The 25,927-nt window shown below is 40.9% G+C and overlaps 2 protein-coding genes across 2 annotated transcripts in view; both read left to right on the forward strand.

The window, feature by feature from the left end:
• Positions 1–15,586, forward strand: part of LOC133997987 (NLR family CARD domain-containing protein 3-like) — a gene marked incomplete at its 5' end in the record, with an annotated part of 240,351 nt that extends 224,765 nt beyond the window's left edge. Inside the window, one exon of the mRNA XM_062437726.1 lies at positions 15,508–15,586. Coding sequence (XP_062293710.1) covers positions 15,508–15,586 — 79 coding nt within the window. The remainder of the gene's footprint in view (positions 1–15,507) is intronic.
• Positions 15,587–16,728: 1,142 nt separating this feature from the next.
• Positions 16,729–17,650, forward strand: LOC133997989 (stonustoxin subunit alpha-like). Its single transcript, XM_062437727.1, has 2 exons — positions 16,729–16,897; positions 17,064–17,650. Exons 1-2 carry the CDS (start codon positions 16,729–16,731, stop codon positions 17,648–17,650), a joined length of 756 nt encoding a protein of 251 aa, XP_062293711.1.
• The last annotated feature ends 8,277 nt before the right edge of the window (positions 17,651–25,927 follow it).

The raw sequence follows: 25,927 nt of genomic DNA on the forward strand, positions 1-25,927 counted from the left end.
CCGATCCGAGAGGATTTGTGGTCACATGACCCGACGTTAGGGGGCGCTAGCGAGTCCCCTTACCACGCTTGCGTCCAATCACGTTAAATTAAATAAATTTTCACCAGCTGCGACGTGTGTGCAGAATTTCATGAGTATTCATTTATGTTCAAGCCGTCAAAAATGCGATTCATGACACGGCATAAGAACGTGAATAATAATAATAATAATAATAATAATAATAATAAGAATCCTGGCAAAAGCAATAGGTCCCTCACTGACTTGTCAGTGCTCGGGCCCTAATAATTCCGGCAATTACAATAGGTCCCTCACTGACTTGTCAGTGCTCGGGCCCTAATAATAAGAATCCTGGCAATAGCAATAGGTCCCTCACTGACTTGTCAGTGCTCGGGCCCTAATTAAAACTGCAAGCAGTGTCGAAGGGCCCTCGCACATCCACGCACGTCGGACTGTGGCGCAGTCGGAGGGCGCGCAGGTAGAGGTCTTCATACGCAGGAACGTCAGTGCTTGTCGCAGTCACAGGGCATTGACAGCAGCCATGTAAAGGTCTTTGCTCCTGCTGCTTCAATGGAACATTGTGTGAAGGGGGGTTAATGTCTCCACTAGATGGCAGTCTAAGACCAGAAATGAAAGGGGATAAGGTATTCATATAATGGTTAAACTTTGAAATCTTCCAGGGGGCGCTGTGGAGTCATTTTCTCACTTAAAAATCCCAAACTTTGTCAGTAGGCAATATGTGTGACTGTTGACGTATGTGTACAATTTGGTGATTCTGTGAAGACGGGAAAGTCCTCTAAAGCCAGAGGGAAAAATGGAAAATTGACGCAGGAAATGCACAATAACTCACTTCCTGTAAGAGCGAAAATTTTGAAAAAAATAATTTGGGGGTTTACCCAGGAGTGCTATGAGTCCTGTAAATTTCATGAAGATCAGACAAAGTTTGTGGTCACATGACCTGCTGTTAGGGGGCGCTATGGAAACCCCTTGCCACATCCACCCCCAATGATGTTGAAATTGAAACGGCTTGAACAGGTGTGACATTTTACGCACTGCATGTATAAACATCCGACAAAGTATTGAGGAGTTATAAGGAGTTGTTTGTTTATACAAACAAACGACTGCCACGCCCACCTGGTATAACGTAGGGAAAATCTGTTATCAAGTTTACATCATCAAGGTCTGAGGATGATACAGTTCTAATCTGAAGTCACTGCAGTTAAAACTGCAGGAGGAGTGCGTTATAGTACGAGGGCTGGAAATGGGGAAAATGGCGGCAAAAATTCACCTGTGATCCAAGATGGCCGACTTCCTGTTGGACTTAGGGTATGGGTCCAAGAGGCTTTTTTGTGCGTCTGGTCATGATATATATGAATCCTAAATTTCGTTCATGTACGTGCATGTAGAAGGCGGGGCTTCAACTTTTAATGTTCTAGGGGGCGCTGTAGAGTCATTTTGCCACTTAAAAGGTTGCGGTTATACCAAAAAATAATATTCGTGAGTCTTGACAAGTGTGTCCAATTTGGTGAGTTTGAGAGCTTGTCAGTACATCCTAGGTGGGAAAAGGCATTAGGGGGCGCTACTGAGCTGTTGGGGCAAAATATTGGGCAAATGTGGTATCAGATGAAAGAGCTCATGATTTGAAACCTACGTGGTAGGTTTCATGATTCTGTGAACATCATAAAGTCCTCAAAGCGGTATTCGAAAAATGAAAATCGCTGCACGCCACGCCGCGTGCACAACTTCCTGTTTGGTAAAAAACTTCCACAAAATTAATATCTACATGATCCGATGACAGCTGTAACATACTTAAATTTCATGCTGATCCGAGAGTATTTTTGGACACATGACCCGACGTTAGGGGGCGCTAGCGAGTCCCCTTACCACGCTTGCGTCCAATCACGTTGAATTAAATAAATTTACACCAGCTGCGACGTGTGTGCAGAATTTCATGAGTTTTCATGCATGTTCAGGCCACGAAAAATGCAATTCATTATGCGTCTCTTGAATAATAATAATAATTAAAACTGCAAGCAGTGTCGAAGGGCCCTCGCACCCCCCCGGTTTCCCCCCAACTGTAACGCCGTACGTGCACGTCGGTGCGTGCGGCAGTCGCAGGGCTGTCAAAACTGGCATGTAGATGTCTTTGCTCCTGTGCCTTTAATTGAACATTGTGTGCAGCGGTTAATGTCTCCACTAGATGGCAGTCTAAGACCACAAATGAGTCTGGGTGACTTCTCAGCACAAAGGAATGTGGGTGAAGGGCCAAAAAAGCGTCAAGATTGAGCATTTTTGCCTGGATGGCCGACTTCCTGTTGGACTTAGGCTATGGGTCCAAGAGGCTTTTTAGTGCGTCTGGACATGATACATGTGTTCACCGAATTTCGTTTGTCTACGTCAATCTGAGTCGAGGGGCTTGATTTTTTAAATTTTCTAGGGGGCGCTATTAATCAATTTTTGCGTCGGCCATTTCCGCGCTCCTTAAAATATCAAAGTTTTCTCTGGATCGGACATGATTGCAAGTTTTGGTGAGTTTTGGGGCATGTTTATGCTGTCAAAAAGGCGTACAAATATAATAATAATAAAAATCATCCAGATTGAACATTTTTGCCTGGATGGCCGACTTCCTGTTGGACTTAGGGTATGGGTCCAAGAGGCTTTTTTGTGCGTCTGGACATAATACATAGGCCTTGTCGATTTCATTTCTCTATGTCAATGTGGAAGGCGGGGCTTAAACTTTGAAATTTTCCAGGGGGCGCTGTGAAGTCATCTTCTCACTTAAAAATCCCAAACTTTGTCAGTAGTCAATCTGTGTGAATGTTGACGTATGTGTTCAATTTGGTGAGTGTAGGAGTTTGTGAAAATGTACAAAATGGATAAAGGCATTAGGGGGCGCTATTGAGCTGTTGTGCCACGCCCAGAGGCAGTTATGGTCTCAAATTAAAGTGCTCCTGAGTGTGAACCTATGTGGGCAATTTGGTGATTCTGTGAAGACGGGAAAGTCCTCTAAACGCAGAGGGAAAAACGGAAAATTGACGCAGGAAATGCACAATAACTCACTTCCTGTTAGAGCGAAAAATTTGAAAAAAATAATTTGGGGGTTTACCCATGAGTGCTATGAGTCCTGTAAATTTCACGAAGATCAGACAAAGTTTGTGGTCACATGACCTGCTGTTAGGGGGCGCTATGGAGACCCCTTGCCACATCCACCCCCAATGATGTTGAAATTGAAACGGCTTCAACAGGTGTGACATTTTACGCACTGCATGTATTAACATCCGACAATGTATGGAGGAGTTATAAGGAGTTGTTTGTTTATACAAACAAACGACTGCCACGCCCACCTGGTATAACGTAGGAAAAATCTGTCGTCAAGTTTACATCATCAAGGTCTGAGGATGATACAGTTCCAATCTGAAGTCTGTGGAGTCAAAACTGCAGGAAGAGATTGTTAAAGTACGAGGCCTGCAAATGGGGAAAATGGCGACAAAAATGCACCTGTGATCCAAGATGGCCGACTTCCTGTTGGACTTAGGGTATGGGTCCAAGAGGCTTTTTTGTGCGTCTGGTCATGATATATATGAATCCTAAATTTCGTTCATGTACGTGCATGTAGAAGGCGGGGCTTCAACTTTTAATGTTCTAGGGGGCGCTGTAGAGTCATCTTGGCACTTAAAAAGTTGCGGTTATACCAAAAAATAATATTCGTGAGTCTTGATAAGTGTGTCTAATTTGGTGAGTTTTAGAGTTTGTCAGTACATCCTAAGTGGGAAAAGGCATTAGGGGGCGCTACTGAGCTGTTGGGGCAAAATATTGGGCAAATGTGGTATCAGATGAAAGAGCTCATGATTTCAAACCTACGTGGCAGGTTTCATGATTCTGTGAACATCATAAAGTCCTCAAAGCGGTGTTCGAAGAATGAAAATCAGTGCACGCCACGCCGCGTGGTCAACTTCCTGTTTGGTAAAAAAATTCCACAAAATTAATTTCCCAATGATCCGATGAGAGCTGTAACATATTTAAATTTCATGGCGATCCGAGAGGATTTGTGGTCACATGACCCGACGTTAGGGGGCGCTAGCGAGTCCCCTTACCACGCTTGCGTCCAATCACATTAAATTAAATAAATTTTCACCAGCTGCGACGTGTGTGCAGAATTTCATGAGTTTTCATGTATGTTCAGGCCACCAAAAATGCGATTCATTACACGGCATAAGAGCGTGCTTAATAATAATAATAAGAATCCTGGCAAAAGCAATAGGTCCCTCACTGACTTGTCAGTGCTCGGGCCCTAATTAAAACTGCAAGCAGTGTCGAAGGGCCCTCGCACCCCCCCGGTTTCCCCCCAACTGTAACGCCGTACATGCACGTCGGTGCGTGCAGCAGTCGCAGGGCTGTCAAAACTGTCATGTTGATGTCTTTGCTCCTGTGCCTTTAAGTGAACATTGTGTGCAGCAATTAATGTCTCCACTAGATGGCAGTCTAAGACCACAAATGAGTCTGAGTGACTTCTTAGCAATAAGGAATGTGGGTGAAGGGTCAAAAAATCATTGAGATTGAGCATTTTTGCCTGGATTGCAGACTTCCTGTTTGACTTAGGCTATGGCTCCAAGAGGCTTTTTTGTGCGTCTTTACACGATACATGTGTTTCCCGAATTTGGTTTGTCTACGTCAATCTGAGTGGAGGGGCTTGATTTTTTAAATTTTCTAGGGGGCGCTATTAATCAATTTTTGCGTCGGCCATTTCCGCGCTCCTTAAAATATCAAAGTGTTCTCCGGATCGGACATGATTGCAAGTTTTGGTGAGTTTTGGGGCATGTTTAGGCTGTCAAAAAGGCGTACAACTATAATAATAATAAAAATTATCCAGATTGAAAATTTTAGCCTGGATGGCCGACTTCCTGTTGGACTTAGGGTATGGGTCCAAGAGGCTTTTTTGTGCGTCTGGACATAATACATAGGCCTTGTCGATTTCATTTTTCTATGTCAATGTGGAAGGCGGGGCTTAAACTTTGAAATCTTCCAGGGGGCGCTGTGGAGTCATCTTCTCACTTAAAAATCCCAAACTTTGTCAGTAGTCAATATGTGTGACTGTTGACGTATGTGTACAATTTGGTGAGTGTAGGAGTTTGGGAAAATGTACAAAATGGATAAAGGCATTAGGGGGCGCTATTGAGCTGTTGTGCCACGCCCAGAGGCAGTTATGGTCTCAAATTAAAGTGCGCCTGAGTGTGAACCTATGTGGGCAATTTGGTGATTCTGTGAAGATGGGAAAGTCCTCTAAACGCAGAGGGAAAAATGGAAAATTGACGCAGGAAATGCACAATAACTCACTTCCTGTTAGAGCGAAAAATTTGAAAAAAATAATTTGAGGGTTTACCCATGAGTGCTATGAGACCTGTAAATTTCACGAAGATCAGACAAAGTTTGTGGTCACATGACCTGCTGTTAGGGGGCGCTATGGAGACCCCTTGCCACATCCACCCCCAATGATGTTGAAATTGAAACGGCGTCACCAGGTGTGACATTTTACGCAGTGCATGTATAAACATCCGACAATGTATGGAGGAGTTATAAGGAGTTGTTTGTTTATACAAACAAACGACTGCCACGCCCACCTGGTATAACGTAGGAAAAATCTGTCGTCAAGTTTACATCATCAAGGTCTGAGGATGATACAATGCCAATCTGAAGTCTGTGGAGTCAAAACTGCAGGAGGAGTTCGTTAAAGTGCAAGGCCTGGAAATGGGGAAAATGGCGGAAAAAATGCACCTGTGATCCAAGATGGCCGACTTCCTGTTGGACTTAGGGTATGGGTCCAAGAGGCTTTTTTGTGCGTCTGGTCATGATATATATGAATCCTAAATTTCGTTCATGTACGTGCATGTAGAAGGCGGGGCTTCATTTTTTAATGTTCTAGGGGGCGCTGTAGAGTCATTTTGCCACTTAAAAGGTTGCGGTTATACCAAAAAATAATATTTGTGAGTCTTGATGAGTGTGTCCAATTTGGTGAGTTTTAGAGCTTGTCAGTACATGCTAAGTGGGAAAAGGCATTAGGGGGCGCTACTGAGCTGTTGGGGCAAAATATTGGGCAAATGTGATATCAGATGAAAGAGCTCATGATTTGAAACCTACGTGGCAGGTTTCATGATTCTGTGAACATCATAAAGTCCTCAAAGCGTTGTTCGAAAAATGAAAATCGGTGCACGCCACGCCGCGTGGGCGACTTCCTGTTTGGTAAAAAAATTCCACAAAATTAATTTCCCAATGATCCGATGAGAGCTGTAACATATTTAAATTTCATGCCGATCCGAGAGGATTTGTGGTCACATGACCCGACGTTAGGGGGCGCTAGCGAGTCCCCTTACCACGCTTGCGTCCAATCACATTAAATTAAATAAATTTTCACCAACTGCGACGTGTGTGCAGAATTTCATGAGTTTTCATTTATGTTCAAGCCGCCAAAAATGCGATTCTTGACACGGCATAAGAACGTGAAAAATAATGAATAATTAAAACTGCAAGCAGTGTCGAAGGGCCCTCGCACCCCCCCGTTTACCCCCCCAATTGTAACGCCGTACGTGCACGTCGGTGCGTGCGGCGGTCGCAGGGCTGTCAAAACTGGCATGTAGATGTCTTTGCTCCTGTGCCTTTAATTGAACATTGTGTGCAGCTGTTAATGTCTCCACTAGATGGCAGTCTAAGACCACAAATGAGTCTGAGTGACTTCTAAGCAATAAGGAATGTGGGTGAAGGGTCAAAAAATCATTAAGATTGAGCATTTTTGCCTAGATGGCCGACTTCCTGTTGGACTTAGGCTATGGCTCCAAGAGGCTTTTTTGTGCGTCTTTACACGATACATGTGTTTCCCGAATTTGGTTTGTTTACGTCAATCTGAGTGGAGGGGCTTGATTTTTTAAATTTTCTAGGGGGCGCTATTAATCAATTTTTGCGTCGGCCATTTCCGCGCTCCTTAAAATATCAAAGTGTTCTCCGGATCGGACATGATTGCAAGTTTTGGTGAGTTTTGGGGCATGTTTAGGCTGTCAAAAAGGCGTACAACTATAATAATAATAAAAATTATCCAGATTGAAAATTTTAGCCTGGATGGCCGACTTCCTGTTGGACTTAGGGTATGGGTCCAAGAGGCTTTTTTGTGCGTCTGGACATAATACATAGGCCTTGTCGATTTCATTTTTCTATGTCAATGTGGAAGGCGGGGCTTAAACTTTGAAATCTTCAAGGGGGCGCTGTGGAGTCATCTTCTCACTTAAAAATCCCAAACTTTGTCAGTAGTCAATCTGTGTGAATGTTGACGTATGTGTTCAATTTGGTGAGTGTAGGAGTTTGTGAAAATGTACAAAATGGATAAAGGCATTAGGGGGCGCTATTGAGCTGTTGTGCCACGCCCAGGGGCAGTTATGGTCTCAAATTAAAGTGTTCCTGAGTGTGAACCTATGTGGGCAATTTGGTGATTCTGTGAAGATGGGAAAGTCCTTTAAACGCTGTTGGAAAAATGGTAAATTGACGCAGGAAATGCACAATAACCGACTTCCTGTTAGAGCAAAAATTTTGAAAAAATTAATTTGGGGGTTTACCCATAAGTGCTATGAGTCCTGTAAATTTCACGAAGATCAGACAACGTTTTTGGTCACATGACCTGCTGTTAGGGGGCGCTATGGAGACCCCTTGCCACATCCACCCCCAATGATGTTGAAATTGAAACGGCGTTACCAGGTGTGACATTTTACGCACTGCATGTATTAACATCCGACAATGTATGGAGGAGTTATAAGGAGTTGTTTGTTTATACAAACAAACAACAGCCACGCCCACCTGGTATAACGTAGGAAAAATCTGTTGTCAAGTTTACATCATCAAGGTCTGATGATGATACAATGCGAATCTTAAGTCTGTGGAGTCAAAACTGCAGGAGGAGTGCGTTAAAGTACGAGGCCTGGAAAAATGCACCTGTGGCGGAAAAAATGCACCTGTGATCCAAGATGGCCGACTTCCTGTTGGACTTAGGGTATGGGTCCAAGAGGCTTTTTTGTGCGTCTGGTCATGATATATATGAATCCTAAATTTCGTTCATGTACGTGCATGTAGAAGGCGGGGCTTCAACTTTTAATGTTCTAGGGGGCGCTGTAGAGTCATTTTGGCACTAAAAAGGTTGCGGTTATACCAAAAAATAATATTCATGAGTCTTGATGAGTGTGTCCAATTTGGTGAGTTTTAGAGCTTGTCAGTACATGCTAAGTGGGAAAAGGCATTAGGGGGCGCTACTGAGCTGTTGGGGCAAAATATTGGGCAAATGTGGTATCAGATGAAAGAGCTCATGATTTGAAACCTACGTGGCAGGTTTCATGATTCTGTGAACATCATAAAGTCCTCAAAGCGGTGTTCGAAAAATGAAAATCAGTGCACGCCACGCCGCGTGGTCAACTTCCTGTTTGGTAAAAAAATTCCACAAAATTAATTTCCCAATGATCCGATAAGACCTATGACATATTTAAATTTCATGGCGATCCGAGAGGATTTGTGGTCACATGACCCGACATTAGGGGGCGCTAGCGAGTCCCCTTACCACGCTTGCGTCCAATCACATTGAATTAAATAAATTTTCACCAGCTGCGACGTGTGTGCAGAATTTCATGAGTTTTCATGTATGTTCAGGCCACCAAAAATGCGATTCATTACACGGCATAAGAGCGTGCTTAATAATAATAATAAGAATCCTGGCAAAAGCAATAGGTCCCTCACTGACTTGTCAGTGCTCGGGCCCTAATTAAAACTGCAAGCAGTGTCGAAGGGCCCTCGCACATCCACGCACGTCGGACTGTGGCGCAGTCGGAGGGCGCGCAGGTAGAGGTCTTCATACGCAGGAACGTCAGTGCTTGTCGCAGTCACAGGGCATTGACAGCAGCCATGTAAAGGTCTTTGCTCCTGCTGCTTCAATGGAACATTGTGTGAAGGGGGGTTAATGTCTCCACTAGATGGCAGTCTAAGACCAGAAATGAAAGGGGATAAGGTATTCATATAATGGTTAAACTTTGAAATCTTCCAGGGGGCGCTGTGGAGTCATTTTCTCACTTAAAAATCCCAAACTTTGTCAGTAGGCAATATGTGTGACTGTTGACGTATGTGTACAATTTGGTGATTCTGTGAAGACGGGAAAGTCCTCTAAAGCCAGAGGGAAAAATGGAAAATTGACGCAGGAAATGCACAATAACTCACTTCCTGTAAGAGCGAAAATTTTGAAAAAAATAATTTGGGGGTTTACCCAGGAGTGCTATGAGTCCTGTAAATTTCATGAAGATCAGACAAAGTTTGTGGTCACATGACCTGCTGTTAGGGGGCGCTATGGAAACCCCTTGCCACATCCACCCCCAATGATGTTGAAATTGAAACGGCTTGAACAGGTGTGACATTTTACGCACTGCATGTATAAACATCCGACAAAGTATTGAGGAGTTATAAGGAGTTGTTTGTTTATACAAACAAACGACTGCCACGCCCACCTGGTATAACGTAGGGAAAATCTGTTATCAAGTTTACATCATCAAGGTCTGAGGATGATACAGTTCTAATCTGAAGTCACTGCAGTTAAAACTGCAGGAGGAGTGCGTTATAGTACGAGGGCTGGAAATGGGGAAAATGGCGGCAAAAATTCACCTGTGATCCAAGATGGCCGACTTCCTGTTGGACTTAGGGTATGGGTCCAAGAGGCTTTTTTGTGCGTCTGGTCATGATATATATGAATCCTAAATTTCGTTCATGTACGTGCATGTAGAAGGCGGGGCTTCAACTTTTAATGTTCTAGGGGGCGCTGTAGAGTCATTTTGCCACTTAAAAGGTTGCGGTTATACCAAAAAATAATATTCGTGAGTCTTGACAAGTGTGTCCAATTTGGTGAGTTTGAGAGCTTGTCAGTACATCCTAGGTGGGAAAAGGCATTAGGGGGCGCTACTGAGCTGTTGGGGCAAAATATTGGGCAAATGTGGTATCAGATGAAAGAGCTCATGATTTGAAACCTACGTGGTAGGTTTCATGATTCTGTGAACATCATAAAGTCCTCAAAGCGGTATTCGAAAAATGAAAATCGCTGCACGCCACGCCGCGTGCACAACTTCCTGTTTGGTAAAAAACTTCCACAAAATTAATATCTACATGATCCGATGACAGCTGTAACATACTTAAATTTCATGCTGATCCGAGAGTATTTTTGGACACATGACCCGACGTTAGGGGGCGCTAGCGAGTCCCCTTACCACGCTTGCGTCCAATCACGTTGAATTAAATAAATTTACACCAGCTGCGACGTGTGTGCAGAATTTCATGAGTTTTCATGCATGTTCAGGCCACGAAAAATGCAATTCATTATGCGTCTCTTGAATAATAATAATAATAATAATTAAAACTGCAAGCAGTGTCGAAGGGCCCTCGCACCCCCCCGGTTTCCCCCCAACTGTAACGCCGTACATGCACGTCGGTGCGTGCGGCAGTCGCAGGGCTGTCAAAACTGGCATGTAGATGTCTTTGCTCCTGTGCCTTTAAGTGAACATTGTGTGATGGGGTTAATGTCTCCACTAGATGGCAAACTAAGACCACAAATGAGTCTGGGTGACTCCTCAGCACAAAGGAATGTGGGTGAAGGGTCAAAAAAGCATCAAGATTGAGCATTTTGCCTGGATGGCCGACTTCCTGTTGGACTTAGGCTATGGGTCCAAGAGGCTTTTTTGTGCGTCTTAACACGATACATGTGTTTCCCGAATTTGGTCTGTCTACGTCAATCTGAGTGGAGGGGCTTGAATTTTTAAATTTTCTAGGGGGCGCTATTAATCAATTTTTGCGTCGGCCATTTCCGCGCTCCTTAAAATATCAAAGTTTTCACCGGATCGGACATGATTGCAAGTTTTGGTGAGTTTTGGGGCATGTTTAGGCTGTCAAAAAGGCGTACAACTATAATAATAATAAAAATGATCCAGATTGAACATTTTAGCCTGGATGGCCGACTTCCTGTTGGACTTAGGGTATGGGTCCAAGAGGCTTTTTTGTGCGTCTGGACATAATACATAGGCCTTGTCGATTTCATTTTTCTATGTCAATGTGGAAGGCGGGGCTTAAACTTTGAAATCTTCCAGGGGGCGCTGTGGAGTCATCTTCTCACTTAAAAATCCCAAACTTTGTCAGTAGTCAATATTTGTGACTGTTGACGTATGTGTACAATTTGGTGAGTGTAGGAGTTTGTGAAAATGTACAAAATGGATAAAGGCATTAGGGGGCGCTATTGAGCTGTTGTGCCACGCCCAGAGGCAGTTATGGTCTCAAATTAAAGTGCGCTTGAGTGTGAACCTATGTGGGCAATTTGGTGATTCTGTGAAGACGGGAAAGTCCTCTAAACGCAGAGGGAAAAACGGAAAATTGACGCAGGAAATGCACAATAACTCACTTCCTGTTAGAGCGAAAAATTTGAAAAAAATAATTTGAGGGTTTACCCATGAGTGCTATGAGTCCTGTAAATTTCACGAAGATCAGACAAAGTTTGTGGTCACATGACCTGCTGTTAGGGGGCGCTATGGAGACCCCTTGCCACATCCACCCCCAATGATGTTGAAATTGAAACGGCGTCACCAGGTGTGACATTTTACGCAGTGCATGTATAAACATCCGACAATGTATGGAGGAGTTATAAGGAGTTGTTTGTTTATACAAACAAACGACTGCCACGCCCACCTGGTATAACGTAGGAACAATCTGTCGTCAAGTTTACATCATCAAGGTCTGAGGATGATACAATGCCAATCTTAAGTCTGTGGAGTCAAAACTGCAGGAGGAGTTCGTTAAAGTGCAAGGCCTGGAAATGGGGAAAATGGCGGCAAAAATGCACCTGTGATCCAAGATGGCCGACTTCCTGTTGGACTTAGGGTATGTGTCCAAGAGGCTTTTTTGTGCGTCTGGTCATGATATATATGAATCCTAAATTTCGTTCATGTACGTGCATGTAGAAGGCGGGGCTTCAACTTTTAATGCTCTAGGGGGCGCTGTAGAGTCATATTGCCACTTAAAAGGTTGCGGTTATACAAAAAAATAATATTTGTGAGTCCTGATGAGTGTGTCCAATTTGGTGAGTTTTAGAGCTTGTCAGTACATGCTAAGTGGGAAAAGGCATTAGGGGGCGCTACTGAGCTGTTGGGGCAAAATATTGGGCAAATGTGGTATCAGATGAAAGAGCTCATGATTTGAAACCTACGTGGCAGGTTTCATGATTCTGTGAACATCATAAAGTCCTCAAAGCGGTGTTCGAAAAATGAAAATCGGTGAACGCCACGCCGCGTGGGCGACTTCCTGTTAGGTAAAAAAATTCCACAAAATTAATTTCCCAATGATCCGATGAGACCTATGACATATGTAAATTTCATGCAGATCCGAGAAGATTTGTGGTCACATGACCCGACGTTAGGGGGCGCTAGAGAGTCCCCTTACCACGCTTGCGTCCAATCACGTTAAATTAAATAAATTTTCACCAGCTGCGACGTGTGTGCAGAATTTCATGAGTTTTCATGTATGTTCAGGCCACCAAAAATGCGCTGAAAGTGGCGGACAAAGAGCGTGAAAAATAATAATAAGAATCTTGGCAATAGCAATAGGTCCCTCACTGACTTGTCAGTGCTCGGGCCCTAATAATTCCGGCAATTACAATAGGTCCCTCACTGACTTGTCAGTGCTCGGGCCCTAATAATAATAAGAATCCTGGCAAAAGCAATAGGTCCCTCACTGACTTGTCAGTGCTCGGGCCCTAATAATAATAATTCCGGCAATTACAATAGGTCCCTCACTGACTTGTCAGTGCTCGGGCCCTAATAAGAATCTTGGCAAAAACAATAGGTCCCTCACTGACTTGTCAGTGCTCGGGCCCTAATAATAATAATTCCGGCAATTACAATAGGTCCCTCACTGACTTGTCAGTGCTCGGGCCCTAATAATAATAATAATAATAATAAGAATCCTGGCAAAAGCAATAGGTCCCTCACTGACTTGTCAGTGCTCGGGCCCTAATTAAAGCTGCAAGCAGCGATGAACGGGGCCCTCGCCCCCTAATGCACGTCAGGCTGTGGCGCAGTCGGAAGGCGCGCAGGTAGACGTCTTCATACGCAGGCTTTTATTTAACTTCGCATGATGTGGTGAAATATCACTGCCTGTGTCCACTATGTGGCGCTAGAGATCACCCACCAATTATATGTCATGTTGTAGTGTATGATGTTGAGAACACATCCTGTAAACTTCATATAAATCGGATAATGTTTGTCATATGAGGCTGACTTCCTGTGTCCAGTAGGTGGCGCTGTGTATATGACACAGTATTGATGCATCGACGTGTTTAGGGCGGTACCCTCTACATGCGTGATCAATTTGGTGTAGATCGGACGATGTATGTAGGAGTTATAAGGATTTCCTGCTTTTTGGCGAAGGATGGAATGGCGAAGGAAATTGTCGGCACCACCACGCCCAAACCGAATCCCTAATCACAAAGTTTTTGATAACTTATCATCTCCAATGTCTCAAGATGATTCTGTGAAAATTGGTGTTATAAAATCTCTAGGACAAGTTCGTTAAAGTACGAGGCGTGGAAATCGCCAAAATCGCACATATTTTTTCAAAATGGCCGACTTCCTGTTGGAGTGACGTCATGGGTACCCTAGACTTTTTTTTTGCGTCTTTACACGATACATGTGTTTACCGAATTTAGTTTGTCTACGTCTATCTGAGTCAAGGGGCTCGATTTTTTTAATTTTCGAGGGGGCGCTATTGAGCCATTTTGCCACGCCCATTTCCGCGATCCTTAAAATATCAAATTTTTCACCAGGCCTGGCTTCCATGCAGAATTTGGTGAGTTTTGGGGAACGTTTAAGGGGGGAAAAAGGCAGTGGAACTCGTAGAAAAAGTATAATAATAATTTCTACAGATACAATAGGGCCTCGCACTGGTCAGTGCTCGGGCCCTAATAATCAGCTGCTAATGTTGCTTCAAGTTTGAAGTGGAGACAGATTACAGAATAAACTCCAGTGTGTCTCTCTGTTATATTTAGTTTTCTGATTCATCATCTAGTTAAAAATCTGTTAATTATCCGTCTGATCAACGAAAGAAACATAAACAACTTTCTTCATTTATCAGACACATTTTTCTGTTCATGTTATTTCCTCCATTAACTGTTATTATGGATGGATATTATATGTTGTTATGGATTAATTAACATAAGGAAGAGTTTGTCTGTCACATTTTAAACATATTTATATTTTACATGTGTCATCATTTCCATGTGAGCGTCTGGTTTGATATGAGTTTACTTAGTTTATTGAGTTACATCATATCAATTAGTCCTGAAACATTCAACCTAATAAAACAAATCAGTATTTAAAAAACACCCTGGTCATATTCAGAGTTATTAAATAATTAATTCACAATCACAATATCAATAAATAGCCTTCAGATACAAATAATGAATAAATAACATTCTGCCAGTAGTAATGTTTCATGTCTCTGAGCAGCACACAGTAGATACAGCAGGAATGTTTGTTAAATAGATATAATATAATATAATATAATATAATATAATATAATATAATATAATATAATATAATATATTATTTAAAAACTAGTAAGTGGACCTAAAGTTGTTCTTGAGTTAAACGTCCATGATCTCCTGGTGTCCCTCATCAGAGGAGAGTCCATCTGTTATTTTATTATTGATGTATTTACTGTTTATTATAAAGAAGTTCACTTGTATCATGAACTTTATTTAGAAGTTTCTAACTTGTGGTTGTTTCTTCTTATTGTGTTTTTCAATGGTAAATGGACTGTACTTATATAGCGCCTTTCTAGTCTTTTCAACCACTCAAAGCGCTTTACACTTCACCCCATTCATACACATCATACACTGATGGCAGGAGCCACCACGCAGGGTGCCAAACTACGAATCAGGTGGAAGTTAACCATTTACACACATTCATACACCGTTGGCATAGCAACGGGAGCAATTTGGGGTTAAGTGTCCAATTGGAGGACGACCGCTCTACCTCCTGAGCCACAGCCGCCCCTATTACTATTATTATTATATATTCAAACCAAACGAATGAACACATGGAATAATTACAGTCAAATGTTTTGCTGTCTTATAGCTGCATTTATTCTCTGATCACTTCAACAATGCTCCTTTTGTCTCCTTTTGATATTGAAGTGATGACTGGCTCTATCCTCAGGACAACATGCAGAGATCAATATTTAATATAGTGATTTATCATGTGGGAGGACATATTTGTTCATCACATCTTCTTCTTCAGGTCTTTTCCTCTCAGACTTCAGTGAAAGAATCCAGCAGACAGTTGAGACAGATGAGTTTCAGCCTGTTTCTGTGTCACTCTGACAAACTGAGGAACACTGCTTCATGTTGAACAGCAGTTAGGACTCATGTTGGATAGAAAATCATTGTGACTGTGTTTCTTCCTCCAGGGTGGACCATGGTGGAGAGCAGTGGTTAAAAGGTCTGAAAAAGTGTAAGTGTGGATTTATTTTGATTCATGACAACTAAACAGCACACAGTCAGTTTCTCTTTAAATACAAAGTTGGTCTTTGTGGTATTTATTCATTAAAACATTACTGACAAAATGTGTCATCATGAAACTTTATAGAAATGAACAACAGATCAGAAGTTAAACAGAGAATAAATCCATCAGGTGTGTCAGGTGATAAACTGCTGCTGTGTTGTTTCTTCTTCTCTTCATCAGATTTCTGTGAACTCATGTAAAAAGCTCAGGCCTGATAGGTAAGAGCAAAGGCCTAAAACAATTTAAAATAAATAGAAAACACTCACAATTAAGAAATGAGGGTAAATTTACTAAAAAGGGCAGACAACGCCACCTAGGATTAATTAGCCTAGGACTCTAAAACAGGTTCTTAAAATCAGGAGGAGCAGAGCTTTAAAATAACGAAACAGATACCAGCGTGTACAAATAAGTGGGTTTATTATAAAAAGTTTCTTCAAAGATGGTTTAACCCAAGGTTTCACAGTATGCTTAGCAGTTAAAAGTCAATGAAAAGGTACTTAAATCGCCAAATATATGAAATTAGGCTTCAAGGTTGTGTAAAAATCAGCCTCTTTCTCTGCTCCCAAACGCGGCTAACTCAGCTAACTAGCTAACTGTAGACTGTAGTAGTAGTGTGCGCTGAATGTATTTATACCTCTACAGCAGCAGCAGCGGGTTTATACTAACGCGGCAGTGATTTTCAGACCCGCCCATTAAATCCAGACACAGAAATCTTGAAACACAGTTTGTGAAGCCTAGCTCCACAATTCAAATGTAAATGGTTGAAATGCTTTTCACACTTTTCTTAGAAATACATGCATGACCTTTACACGGTCTTTAAAATCCGATGGCACAGTTAGAACAGGTCTTTATATGCAGCTCCCGGCTCTGTATAGTCCTCGTGCTGCTTATGGCTGCGAGTAGGGTTTCTAAAAGACAGGTACAGACACACTTCTCAACTTTAGCTTCCAGGTACGTTAAGGCTAGTGCCGCCACAGATTAGTCAGTGTACTCACGTATTTCCCAGGTCGTAGCAGAGCTAACGACCCAGGCCGGAGTAAAACAGCGTTGGCGGACACTATTGTAGCTCTGGTCTTTCCTCAGCTGTCCACTCCTCGTCCGGGGAAACCCTTTCGTCACGACTTGGATGCTGGCTGTCGACCTTGGTTTGTTGCTCCTCTCGCTCTACCTGTCACCCGTCCTTTTCTCCTGTGTTTACCGGAGTTTTGGCCCTCCCCCAGCCACTGATAGGCTGCAGCAGTCCTGTTGTCTCTCTCAGTGGTTGTTGTCACTGTCCATCAAGCGCAGCTACGCAGGTGCAGCACATCTTCAACCACAGTAATAAAGGCAAGAAGTAATTAGGAATTAAACTCTAGCGTGCACAAATAAAATCCAGCAACAATAAAAACATGGCAATCAATAAAACCCAAGTTAAAACAAATAAAATCATGCATAATAATAAAAACATAAAAACATGCATAGACACTGCAAAGAATAAAAAACACTTCTGCCTTATTACACTCACACTGGACACAAACACAGTAAACAGAAACCTCAAACTGTCTGACAACAACAGGAAGGTGACAGATGTGAGAGAGGATCAGTCATATCCTGATCATCCAGACAGATTTGACAATTTGCTACAGCTGCTGTGTAGTAATGGTCTGACTGGTCGCTGTTACTGGGAGGTCGAGTGGAGAGGAAGAGTTAATCTATCAGTGAGTTACAGAGGAATCCACAGGAAAGGAAAGGATGATGACTGTGAGTTTGGATGTAACGATCAGTCCTGGAGACTGACGTGCTCTGATGCTCAGGGTTACTCTGTCCATCACAATAAGAGAGAAACATCCATCTCCTCCTCCTCCTCCTCCTCCTCCTCCTCCTCCGTCTCTAACAGAGTAGCAGTGTATGTGGACTGTCCTGCTGGCACTCTGTCCTTCTACAGAGTCTCCTCTGACACACTGATCCACCTCCACACCTTCAACACCACATTCACTGAACCTCTGTATGCTGGGTTTATGTTCCAGTCTTATGGTTCCTCCGTGTCTCTGTGTCCTCTGTCTGAGTGAGAGTCTCCTCCTGTGGAGACAAACAGTCACACAGCTGACTGAAGACAGCTGCTGAAATCACTGTTCACTCTGTTCACCAGTGAACAATAGAAACAGGAAGTGACAGCAGCTTCCTGTGTTTAAATGTTGATGGTGGACGAGGTTTCACTCTGGTTTCATTTGGATCACTGACTGTGCTTTAATGTTAGAATATAGTTTCTATTAGAAGTAGTGAAATGATCTCCTCTGGACTGAATTGATGTGTAAAAACTGTGTTGACTCTGATATTCACTTCAGTAAAGTTTTCTTGGAGCAGCATCTAGCAGCTGTTAGTGGCTGTTAGTTATTCCATTTTATCAGGATCTTAAAGTGAAGTTTTTCCTGAAAATGTCAACCAGACATCCCAGTCTGTTTGACATCAGCTCAGTTTGTGTTCAATCATTAACATCAACGTATGTTTCTATGTGATGTCATGTGTCTGACATGTATGTATATAATAACATGTATGCGCTGATTTCCTTTAGTTTTTCTTATTCAGAGTACATCAGTTGTTTTTGTTTTTTTTTAAACATTTTTTAACATTTTTTCTCTTTGCTGTAATTGATGTCTAATGTTATTCTACTTCTAGTTTTATTACATTATTTGTGTATTTATCTAATTAAAACATTTATGACAACATTATTCCTGCAAACATATTTACAGATGTTAGATATATTTCTCATTTTGTGATGTTTTACAATGGTAAAAGTCTTTAATTTAGTTTCTAATAATTAAATCTCCATTTTTAACTCAGAGCCACATAAACAAACAGCTTCCTTCTGAGTGGTGAAGAGTATTTTTACCTTTATTAACACATTAATATCTTCAGTGTCATGTAAACTTTATTTTAGATGTTTTTTTTTTTTGTTTTTTTTTAATCTCCTAGAACTGTTCTGAGTAATTTGCGGGTATGTAACTGGACATTTTTAGGATATTTTACAGACGGGGTGGTGAAATAAGAAAAAGTAGTTGTTGAGGACAAACTCATTATATATTTGGTCAGTGATGGAAGAAGCATTGAGATAATTTACTTAATTCACTTTTAAGAAGCTGAATCAGAAAATTTAGAAATGATCTTCTCAAAACGATCAATAAATTATCAGAATAGATTAATTTCATTGTTGGCAACTAATCAATTAATCAATTTATCATCATCTGGTGGCTTAAACAGTTTCAGCCACCAGATGTCCTCATAACTAATCTAAATTAAACAGACTGTAGTGTGTCTCCACTAGATGGAGACATAGACCAGGTGACAACCTGGTGTGTGTGTGTGTGTGTATTCTTGTCTTTCTATCTTTGAGGGGACCAATGTCTGTAGAAAACAAGCATTGTGGGGACATTTCTGTGTTGTGGGGACATTTTGGTCGATCCTCACAATTTTAAAGTGTTTGAGGCTTCAGACTTGGTTTTCAGGTGAAGGTTAGAGTTAGGTTAAGAAATGTACTCGTGATGTTAAGGGTGTATGACCATTTTTCTATCATTATTAGAGTTTATAATGTTTTGAATGCATTTGTTGAGGGATGTGTATATCAGTTGTTTTTGTTTTTCTTTTACTTCCTTTTGTTTCTTTGTGTTGTCGAGGCAGATGTTCTCCCACTATGAGTCTGGTTCTAAGGTTTCTTCCTGTTAAAAGGGAGTTTTTTTTTTCTCTTTAAAATTAAACCTGAAGAGTTCGGTTTAGACCTGCTCTATGCTTAAAGTGCTTTGAAATGATATTTGTTGTGATTTGGCGCTATATAAACAAAGATTGAATGATTGAGATTGATTGATTGTGCCATCCTCTAGGCTATGATGTCATCACTCCCCTCCCATCCACACACCCCACACAAACGCTTACATTCACATTTTTTGTGTATAAATACTTAAATAATACTTTTCACAACCTTGAACTGTTGTATAAGAATATTTTCAGTGATTCTTAATAAATATTTTAACACTTTTCATAATGTCTGTGTCATTTTTCTTTCTTTCTTTTTGGGTTTTACACAAAATGAAAATTTGTCGTATAGCTTTGGAGGAATTCACCATGATGACGTGTTTGGTTCAGATCTTTAATAATGGAGCATTTAAAACTCACTGCTGTTCTGCGGCCTCCCCACACCGCATCAAGAGCACAAACGATTAATTAAAATCTTGTTAATACATTTGTCAAACGTATCTCACTGGTGGTGTGGTCCTTGCTCGTGAACCTGTGTTTAAATGTTGATGGTGGACGAGAATTCAATCATTAACATCAACGTATGTTTCTATGTGATGAAGTCCATGTTTGATGGGCAGCTTTGGCTGTTTTATACTTGAATAAAAATATTAATTCACTACTCATTCAGAGTACATCACTTTTTTTTCATGGTCATTGCTTTTTTTCTTTATAGATCTTACATATGTTTTTCATATCAGTTTTTTCACAGTCCTTTATTTAACATTGTCATTGTTGATCACTAATTTGCATTTAAGAAAAAAAACAAAAGAAAATTCTGTCAGGCAAAAATCCAATATGTTTACTCAAGAAACAGGACTGAGTAAACCTGTACTGAAACATCTGGCTAAAGTTTTTGGACAAACACGTAGACACAAACTCTGAAGTCCAGTTTTGATTTTGTCTGAGGATGATTAATATAGTATAGATATTTGTGTTTATATAACAATCTGTGTTTGCCTTACTTAGACTTATTAGTAGTAGTATTCTACTACCTTAAGGCTAGGCAGTGTACCACTAACATTTATTCCATCATCTGGTGCAATATTACCATCATGTTTACCACTCTGCTGGTTTATCTCTCAAAAAGCTAAAAGCTTCTATTATAAAACACTGGACCTGCTACATTTCGCTTATCGCACCAACTGTTCTACAGAAGATGCAATATCAACAACAATGCACACAGTACTGACACCTACACCAGAATGCTGTACACTGACTTCAGTTCAGCATTTAATACCATCATCCCACAGAGACTAGTGGACAAACTTTCACTGCTTGGCCTTAATATCACCATCCATTGCTGGATTCTGGATTTCCTCACCAAAAGACAGCAGACAGTTCATGTTGGCAACAGAACCTCAAACACCATCACAATGAGCACCAGAACCCCTCAAGGCTGTGTGCTCAGCCCAGTGTTGTTCAGTCTGTTAACACATGACTGTGCAGCCACATCCAGAGGAAACAAGATAATCAAATGTGTGGATGATACCACAGCAGTAGGACTCATCAGCGGAGAAGATGAAACTCCCCACAATAGGGACGAAGTTAAACACCTAGTGGGCTGGTGTAAGGAAAAAAATCTGGTGCTCAATGTTTAAGGCAGGCATGTCCAAACTATTCCACAAAGGGCCACATGGCTGCAGGTTTTTGTTCCAACCAATCAAAAGCCCATGATTCGACCAATCAACTGTCTGAAGACTGAAATCAGCTGATTACATGAATCAAGTCTGGTGTGCTCCTGCTTGGTTTAATGGGTTCGCAATCTGTGGATGTTACGTGCTACAGCAGTGGTCTCCAACCCTGCTCCTGGAGAGCTACTGCCCTGCATGTTTTAGGTATCTCCTCACTCCTCACACACCTGATTCTAATAATCAACTCGTTATCAAGCCCTTTGACGAGCCTCAGCTGCTTGATAACGAGTTAGAGTGAGGAGATACCTAAAACATGCAGGGCAGTAGCTCTCCAGGAGCAGGGTTGGAGACCACTGTGCTACAGTGTGTGTGGTTTCTCTGCTCCACCAGGTGCTGCCCTCTTCCTGCTGCAGGTGATTGCCACAGCTGTGCCCAGTTTGTCATCAGTTCCAGTATCCAACCAGTGCCAGTGGGCTGTCTGAAAGCTGTTTGTGTGTTTATGCTCATGTTCAGACAGTGTTTCTCGTTAATGGATAACTTTTACTTTTCAGTGAACTAGATCAGCTTCTTGTTTTTGTTTCTTGGTGATGCTTGCTTTTTGTTAATTGGGATTGAGTTATAAATTCCCTTTTCTTAATTGTCAATAAATTCTTGGTTTTGTTTTTATATTTTGGTCATCCATTTGTTTTTCTCTCGGGTTATCTCAATTGTTATTCCCTCATCCCCTAAACAATCTTGTTTGGGTTGTAATGACATGCATATATTTTTGAAAAGGGTTGTAATAATGCAGAACATCAAGTTCCTTGGAGTGCAGATCTCAGGCCGTCTCACCTGGTTGATGAAAACCACCAAGATTGTCAAACGTGCCCAGCAGAGATTGCACTTTCTCAGTAAACTAAAACAAACTAGCGTTCTCAAAACATTCTACAGAGCCACTGTTGAGAGTGTGATGACATACTGTATCTCTGCTTGGTTCTCCAGCTGCAATATCAGTGACACCAAAGCCCTGCAGAGAGAAGTCAGATGAACCGAGAAGATCCTAGGCATCCCCCTACTCTCCATCCAGGACCTCTATCACAGCTGATGGCTGCATAATACACTGAGCATTGAGAAAGATCCCTCACATCCTCTTCACAGACTGTTTGATCCTCTTCCATCAGGCTGAATTATTAATACCATCTGAGTGAGAACCACAAGACTGCAGAGAGTATCCTTCTGATAAGACTCCTCTATTTCTCTGTTTGTAGTCACCTCAAATATTCAGGTTTCATTCACAATTCAAAACCTTTGTCTCACAAACACAAACAAACAGTATATAAAACAACACCTTGTCTCCTCCAGCTTCCTTTCATATAAACGTGTCAGAGGTTAAAGTCCTTACTGTGAAATTTAAAGTCAACATGTGAAAACCTGATCATGCTAATTTTTTTTTCTGAGTCATGATATCTCAGGTTCAACTCTGACTAACAAACAGCAGGTCACAGCTTTGATCCACCTGTGAGCAACTTTATTCTTAGAATTATAATTCAGTTCAGATTATAGCAATTTTTCATTAATGCAGCAAGATTAGAAACGGTATACTGTCCTACTACTCGTACTAACTCTGACGTCATTTGAAGTATGTTGTGTGTTTCAGCTGTTTAGTATGCGATTTAGAGTATGTGAGAAGTTCCCGGATGGTTTACTAGATTCAGCAGAAATGCAGAGTATGCATCAAGAGCTGACTACTCACACTCACATTACCCAAGATGCAACGTAACTTCTGAAAAAACCCAAAATACAAACGTCACAGATCACCACCTCAGTGGTTTCAAGTTAGCTACAGCGATTCATGAGGCTAAACTTAGCAACACAAAGCCTTCCCAGATAGCAAAGAGTCATTGAAACAATGTTGATTTTCCATCTGAATCATCAGAATGGTTGATATTGAAATCTCAATGCTAAATCAATGTTGAATATGTGATTTAGAGTATGTGAGAAGTTCCCGGATGGTTTACTAGATTCAGCAGAAATGCAGAGTATGCATCAAGAGCTGACTACTCACACTCACATTACCCAAGATGCAACGTAACTTCTAAAAAAAAAAAAAATACAAACGTCAGAGATCACCATCTCAGTGGTTTCAAGTTAGCTACAGCGATTCATAAGGCTAAATTTAGCAACACAAAGCCTTCATTTATTGCATTTGAAAAGGAAACCAAACAATATATGAAAACTATTAGTGATTCAAATAATAAGAAAGCTGCTAAAACTCATGAGTTATGTACTTTGCTTTATATTTTATAAGTGAAACCCCTACTGGCTGCTATGTTGTTATATATTAACGACTGTGTGTTTGTATTGTTCTATTGTCTCTTTGTAATGTTTCCTATACATCAATAAAATATGTATACAAAAAAATAAAAACTTGGATACAGCGGAGAAAAAAAAGTTAGCTACAGCGAGAGTATGTTCGCTTCCTGTTCTCAAAATAAAAGCACCAATTCTATCGTTATGGTTTTCTTAATAATAAAAGGCAACGGGTGTTTTATTTTGTGAATATGACCGGAAGTGCGTTACTCGCTACGGCTAACTTGAGTGGCTCCGAATTCGCAGGAACAAAACTTTAAACAGCTGTTATTTGGACAGATTAGCGTCACATAGTGGATCTAAAGAGCTACTTTCTTGCCTAAAAAGGTTAGAAATGTCGATAAAGTGGTTTATTTACAGAGTTAAAGCTAAAATGAAATCAGCTTCAACCTGTTGATTTCAGCTCGGGTAGGAACGAAATGCATTGTGGGATATCGTGTAGTTTACTACAGTGTAAACGGCCTGTTTACTATTTTAGAATCATAATTCAGTTCAGATTATAGCAATTTTTCATTAATGCAGCAAAATTACTTTCAATTAATTAGTTAGACACGGACTCTGAAGTTATAAGGGTGTGACGACTTCCTCAGATCAGACACAGAAACATTAAAAGGCCTCATAGAAGATTTCAGGCTCTTCAGATGGTCACATGGCTCATTACCACCATCTAGTGGACAGATAGCAGAACTACATGTGATGTGTGATTTCTCTGACACTGACTGGTTAGACTGGTTTTTCACGTCACTCTGATGTTGTTTAGACTTGGACTGTGAAGTTATGACTCAACCAATAAGCTGTCACAAATACAATGTTCAATTTATACGGAAGATTATGAAGTCTGCCACACCAGGGTTTTTTTTTTTTTTTTTCTCTTTCTTTCTTTTTTTCTTTCTTTTGTCTTTCATTTATTATTACTGTTTTTGACCCTTATTATGCCTTCACATGACTGTAAACCATGCTGTTGCTATTGCACAAACTGTGAACTGGAATGACTGATCTTTTTGTACATGTATATTTCAATAAAGTTTTGTTAAAAAAAATAAAAATTTAAAAAATTTAAAAAACCAAGTTAAGTTGGATGTGTTATGAGGATGTGACAGCGTCATCTAATCAAATGCACACAGACAGCAGGACTGACGAGGGAGAATGAGCAGCTTCTTCTCTCCCAGTGTTTCCTCTACACATGAAGGTGGAAAGTGTCTGTAAGTTGACCTGAAGTCAGTGTTGTTTTTGACAAGCATCTTAGATTTAGTCTTAGTCTTAGTCTTTTGGACTAAAATGCTTATTAGTTTTAGTCACATTTTAGTCACTTCTATATGTGATAGTTTTAGTCCAGTTTTAGTCGACGAAAACTCAAAAGGGTTTTAGTCTAGTTTTAGTCAACAAAAAAAAAAGAAAAAATAAGTATAGTCTTTTAACAAATTAATTTAGGTCAATAAGTATTGGAGATGGCTGTTGGGCAGTGTCACACATAAGTTGTGAAAATAGCAGCAGATCTATAAGTTCAACACATTGTAAGCTTGCAGATCTGCTATTTTCACAAATAATAAAAATAATAAAGGAATGGTTTTAGACATATAAGGTTTCCACCCAACGGCAAATTTCTGATCTAAGGATTGTGTATTAAAAATATATAAAAAAATATCCTTGTGGCGAGCCTTAAGGTGCCGCTTAAGGTTGGTCGTATTTTTTCCGCCTACTTTGTGGCCACATTTGTCACCGTGTTCCTGTTTTATTATCTGCTGGGTTATATTTAAAATACGCCCATATGTGGTCTCTACGTTTGCGACCACCGAGCCCCTGTGTTGAAACTGCCGCCACCATCATGGTCCATTGTCTGATGAGTAACAACAGTGTGACGTGTTGAGCACGTTGTGCGCTGTATGCCAGGTGGTGGGCGTGACCAAACATAGACTGTAGGCAGCAGCAGATACTTTTTAGGTTGTAATTGACACACACAATAAGGAGAAATGTCATGCATTTTAAACGTCTGACAGATCACACACTAACATTTTCGTCCATTCTCGTCTCGTCAACGAAAACTCACACACGTCTCGTCATGTTTTCGTCATCATAGAGCTATGTTTATCTCGTCACCGTCTCGTTATCGTCATGAAAAAAAGTGGCGTCAACGAAATGATTTCGTCATCGTCATCGTTGACGAAAACAACACTGCCTGAAGTGAGTTCAGCAGGTGAGAATCCTACCAGAGAAATCTGTAAATGTCTGATGAACACCATCACTTTGATCACATTGTGTTGTATCACTGTTTGACTACAGCTCAAATGTTTCTTCATGCTGATTGGCTGTTTAAAATACCTGTTTGATGCTTGCTTGTATAAATATTGATTTTTTGTTTTAAATCCTTGAGTTTAACTGTTAAACTTCTGCCACAGTTTAAATATTTAAAGATAAATGTAAAGATTGAAAACACAAACCTTCTTTTTCTTACTAACAAACTTAAATCCCAACAGCACATTTTATTGTTTCAGGATATAACAAAGAACCAAATCTGGATATTAAAACAATTCTGAGGATTATAACAAATAACATGTAACCACTACTTTTAATGAAATC

Source organism: Scomber scombrus, chromosome 17 (genome assembly GCF_963691925.1).
Source record: "Scomber scombrus chromosome 17, fScoSco1.1, whole genome shotgun sequence".
In the NCBI taxonomy this organism is placed as follows: domain Eukaryota; kingdom Metazoa; phylum Chordata; class Actinopteri; order Scombriformes; family Scombridae; genus Scomber; species Scomber scombrus.